This window comes from Panthera uncia (assembly GCF_023721935.1).
Source record: "Panthera uncia isolate 11264 chromosome B3 unlocalized genomic scaffold, Puncia_PCG_1.0 HiC_scaffold_1, whole genome shotgun sequence".
Lineage (NCBI taxonomy): Eukaryota > Metazoa > Chordata > Mammalia > Carnivora > Felidae > Panthera > Panthera uncia.
The window spans coordinates 71,779,284-71,783,848 of NW_026057582.1; the positions used below are offsets into that span (position 1 = coordinate 71,779,284).

A 4,565-nucleotide genomic window follows, 5' to 3' on the forward strand; every position below is an offset into this window, starting at 1 on the left:
GGTCTGGCTGTATTTCTTGGACGCGAGACACACAAAAAACTTCCATGCTGTTCCGCCATCTTGGCTCCCTCCAAAGAACCATTTTAAATGGATTCTTTCCTTTGTTTCTTTGTCTTTATTACCTTAATTTTAGCACTGATTATGACTATTTTTGTCCTCCTACTTTTGTTTACTCTTACTCTCTTTTAAAACTTTCTGGTTGAATGTTTAGCTCATTATGTTCAGTCTTTTAATTTACATATTTGTAAGGTATAAAAAGTTCTCTATGTGCTGCTTAGGTTCATTGCTCAAGTTTTAAAATTTATACCTTTTATGATTGTTCAGTTGGAAATATTTTAACAATTCTGTTATAATTTCTTTTCTGGTTCATAAATAATTTTATTTTTTTAAGTTTATGAATTTATTTTGAGTGAGAGAGAGAAAGCAGGGGAGAAGTAGAGAGAGAGGGAGAGAGAGAATCCCAAGAAGACTCCTTGCTGTCAGTGCAGAACCTGATGCAGGGCTTGAACTCATGAACCTGAGCCAAAATTGTGACCTGAGATTATGACCTGATGAAATCCAGAGTCAGACATTTCGCTGACTGACCCGCTCAGGTGCCCCTTGTTCATAAATTATTTATGAGTGCATTTCTTTTTATTTAAAGTTGGCTTTTTTATGAATAGTATCTAACTTTATTAATTGTAATAAAAACACATGATATCACTATATGATATTGGTTCTTGAATACTTATTGAGATTTGCTTTTTTGTGGTAAATATTACTGATTATTTCTTATTTTAAACATTATTTTAAACATTTATTTATTTTTGAGAGACAGAGACAGAGTGAAAGTGGGGAAGAGGCAGAGAGAGAAGGAGACAGATCCAAAGCAGGCACCAGGCCCTGAGCTGTCAGCATAGAGTCCGATGTGGGGCTCGAACCTACACACCATGAGATCATGACCTGAACCTAAGTCTGACACTGAACTGACTGAGCCATCCAGGCACCTCTATTTCTGACTCTTTCTTTCTTTCTTTCTTTCTTTCTTTCTTTCTTTCTTTTTCTTTCTTTCTTTCTTTCTTTCTTTCTTTCTATTTTTAATGTTTATTTATTTTGAGAGAGAGACAGACAGCATGAATTGGGGAGGGGTGGAGAGAGAGAGAGAGACAGAAAATGTGAAACAACTCCAGGCTCTGAGCATAGAGCTCAACATGGGGCTTGAACCCACGAACGGTGAGATCATGACCTGAGCTGAAGTCTAGTGATTAACCAAATGAGCCACCCATGCATCCCTTTTTCTGATTATTTATTAAGGATAAATTTCCTAATATAGAGCTTTCTTCTGGGCCACTGACATGCCATCCAGACTGAGGAAGACCCGGAAACTTCGGGGCCACGTGAGCCATGGCCACGGCTGCATCGGCAAGCACCGGAAGCACCCAGGAGGCCGGGGTAATGCTGGTGGTATGCATCACCACAGGATCAACTTTGATAAATATCATCCAGGTTACTTTGGAAAAGTTGGTATGAGGCATTACCACTTAAAAAGGAACCAGAGCTTCTGCCCAACTGTTAGCCTTGATAAACTGTGGACCTTGGTCAGTAAGGAGACATGGGTAAATGCTGCCAAAAACAAGACTGGAGCTGCTCCTATCATTGATGTGGTGCGATCGGGCTACTACAAAGTATTGGGAAAGGGAAAGCTCCCCAAACAGCCTGTCATTGTGAAGGCCAAACTCTTCAGTAAAAGAGCTGAGGAAAAGATTAAGGGTGTGAGGGAGACTGTGTCTTAGTAGCCTGAAGCCACATGGAGAGAGGTTCATTAAATACTAACAACTGCTTTTCTTTTCTGGTCTGGGTGTAAGTTCTTTAGCACCCCTACCTCTCTATCTGTACATTGGAAAGTCACCTAACAGATCCAGGAGTAAGGGTATGAGGGCCCGAGCTCCTTTTGCCAACTCCCCTCAGAAAATGTGCAAGAGAGAGCACCAGTACTTAAAGGACTTGGCCCTACCTTGAACATTTATAAAGTGAGAATATTTTTCGATAGCATATTTGTGTATCTTAGAGTTGAAAGGCCTGTTTTGCATTGTATACTCTGAAAATACAATGAATGGGAGAATATAAAAAAAAATTTCCTAATATAGAATTGTTGGGTGAAATAATTTTATACATATTAATAAATTACCCTTCCAATGACTGTACAAATTGACATTTTTATAGCATTTTCTTTTTTTCTTTTCTATTTGTTTTTTATTAACAAGCAAAATAATAATTAAAAAACAACACAAGAACAACAACCTTAAAGTTGGAACAGCAATGAGTCAAATTGCTGCTGAAGTTCCTGGATGTACCCGGGGTACATGCTCTCTCACTGTGAGGCAGGACCTAGGCACATGACTGTGCATTTATATATATGACCAAGAAAAGTCAGAGAGATGGAAACCACTGGAGAACAGAAAGCATTAAGAGCTTTTCATCAGGCAGTCCCAAAGCGCTCTGCCCTTTTCCTCTTCTTTGCCTCTGTATCCTCTGTGGTTCCTGTTCCAGCCGAACTTGTGACAATCCCAAATCGCTCCTTCCTCTTTTTCAGTTTCTCATCATCTTCAGACTTTCTGGAGATTGAAGAGACATTCAAACCAAATCTTTGAGCTCTTTCCTTTAGTTTATCAAGGTTAACCATAGGCTTGGCATCAGAAGACAGGCCTTTTGATGGAACTGAAGAAATCCCAAATCTTGCTGCCCGAGCAGCTTTTTTACTCTCTAAGCTCACAGGTACATTGAATCACTCAGCTCTCTTCTACATTCTCTCAGTCTGTGGTATCTCAGATGTAATTTTTACCACTTTCTTCTCTGTTGTCATATCAACAGTTTTCTCAGGGGGTTCTTCCTCTTTGATAGGCAGTTCTATGGGCTTTGGTTCTTCTTCCTCTGTTTCATCTCCCAGTATATCTTCTTCATTTGCCTCCTCTTCAGCATGCTCTTCAAGATATGCCTGGAGCCTGTTGATGAGATCTTGTTTTATTCCCTTGGTCTCCAAACCAGGAGCAAGACATTCCTGCTTTAGTTCAGCAAGCTTCAGCTTATGGAGCTCCACCGTCTCCGACGCCATCTTGTTACCCCTCCAGTCCACCAGGCCCCTTTTATAGCATTTTCTAAGAGTTTCGTTTCATGACATCAGCATCTAATGATTTAAAACAAAGTACTTAACAATTTGTAGAGAAAAAAATATTTGCTTATTGTTTTATAATGCATTTGTTCACCATGACATTGGACTCTTTTCGTATTTGTGCTTGTTTTTTTTAAATTGTTTAATTTTTTACATTTATTTATTTTTTTTATTTATTTATTTTTTTTTTAATTTTTTTTTTTCAATGTTTTTTATTTATTTTTGGGACAGAGAGAGACAAAGCATGAACGGGGGAGGGGCAGAGAGAGAGGGAGACACAGAATCGGAAACAGGCTCCAGGCTCCGAGCCATCAGCCCAGAGCCCGACGCGGGGCTCGAACTCACGGACCGCGAGATCGTGACCTGGCTGAAGTCGGACGCTTAACCAACTGCGCCACCCAGGCGCCCCTACATTTATTTATTTTTGAGAGATAGAGTGAGACAGAGTGTGAGCTGGGGAGGGGTAGAGGGAGAAGGAGACAGAGAATCTGAAGCAGTCTCCAGGCTCTGAGCAAGCTGTCAGCACAGAACCTGACATGGGGCTCGAACCCATATCATGACCGGAACTGAGGTTAGACGTTCAACCGACTGAGCCACCCAGGCGCCCCTGTGCTTGTTTTTTTGTTTTTTTTAATTTGGAAATTATTTGTTCATATCCATTGCATTTTTAAAAATTGGTATAATTTTTCTTCAGTTTCTTTGTAAAAATGTTCTATTTTTTAAGGATATTAAATAACTTTGTTCATAAATGATCATTATCCCAGAGCCCATTAGGATTCTTAGCCAGATAGCTAGGCAGCTAGATGTTTATTTTGACAGTTCCTGAGCTCCTTGAACTAATCATGTACCTGGGCCCTCCCAACCCCACAACTCGCCATTACCCTGATGTATCTTAACATACAAACCACGGAAGATCCATGGCCTTTATCCAGGTTGTTTCTGAGAACTATTTCAGAAAACTCTGAGATCCTGGCTGCTGAAATTGTCATTCCAGAAGAGTCAAAGATGACATGAGTACCAACGGGTACACGTAAAGCTTAGGGTGACCTGCTCAAGATAAGTAACAAGTTCTCCTGACCAAGTTATTCTTCTGACAGGGGTTTGTTATAAAGGATGAATCCTTATAACCATTGTTATAAAGTGCATCTTGCCCAAAGGCATGATAATGAAATGGGGAGCTTCTCCCAATGGAGAGGTTTACAAGCCTGGGATTGGGTAGAAGACAGGCTTTGGGAAAATTGTGCTTGCAGGAGAAGGAAAGAGTTGCTCACAGTTTCCTAAGGTTTCCGAGAATTTTAAAGAGATTCGGCCTCAATTACCTCAATATTATTCAGGCTTCTAATTTTCATCCTTATTCCTTTTTTGTCCTGAGTTCAGGCCTCTCACCCACCCCCAGAGAGTGTCAGCATCTTCTCAT

The 4,565-nt window shown here is 40.2% G+C and overlaps 2 protein-coding genes across 2 annotated transcripts; one reads left to right on the forward strand and one right to left on the reverse strand.

Annotated features, from left to right (window-relative positions):
• Window positions 1-1,304: 1,304 nt before the first annotated feature.
• LOC125909682 (60S ribosomal protein L27a-like) lies at window positions 1,305-1,838 on the forward strand. The gene has a single exon (XM_049613075.1). The coding sequence runs from the start codon at window positions 1,335-1,337 to the stop codon at window positions 1,770-1,772; it is 438 nt and encodes a 145-aa protein (XP_049469032.1). The 5' UTR covers window positions 1,305-1,334; the 3' UTR covers window positions 1,773-1,838.
• A 417-nt stretch (window positions 1,839-2,255) lies between these two features.
• Window positions 2,256-3,115, reverse strand: LOC125909680 (SAP domain-containing ribonucleoprotein-like). The gene is given in 1 exon segment (XM_049613074.1): window positions 2,256-3,115. A coding segment is annotated over 1 exon segment (633 nt). The 5' UTR covers window positions 3,092-3,115; the 3' UTR covers window positions 2,256-2,458.
• Window positions 3,116-4,565: the final 1,450 nt, after the last annotated feature.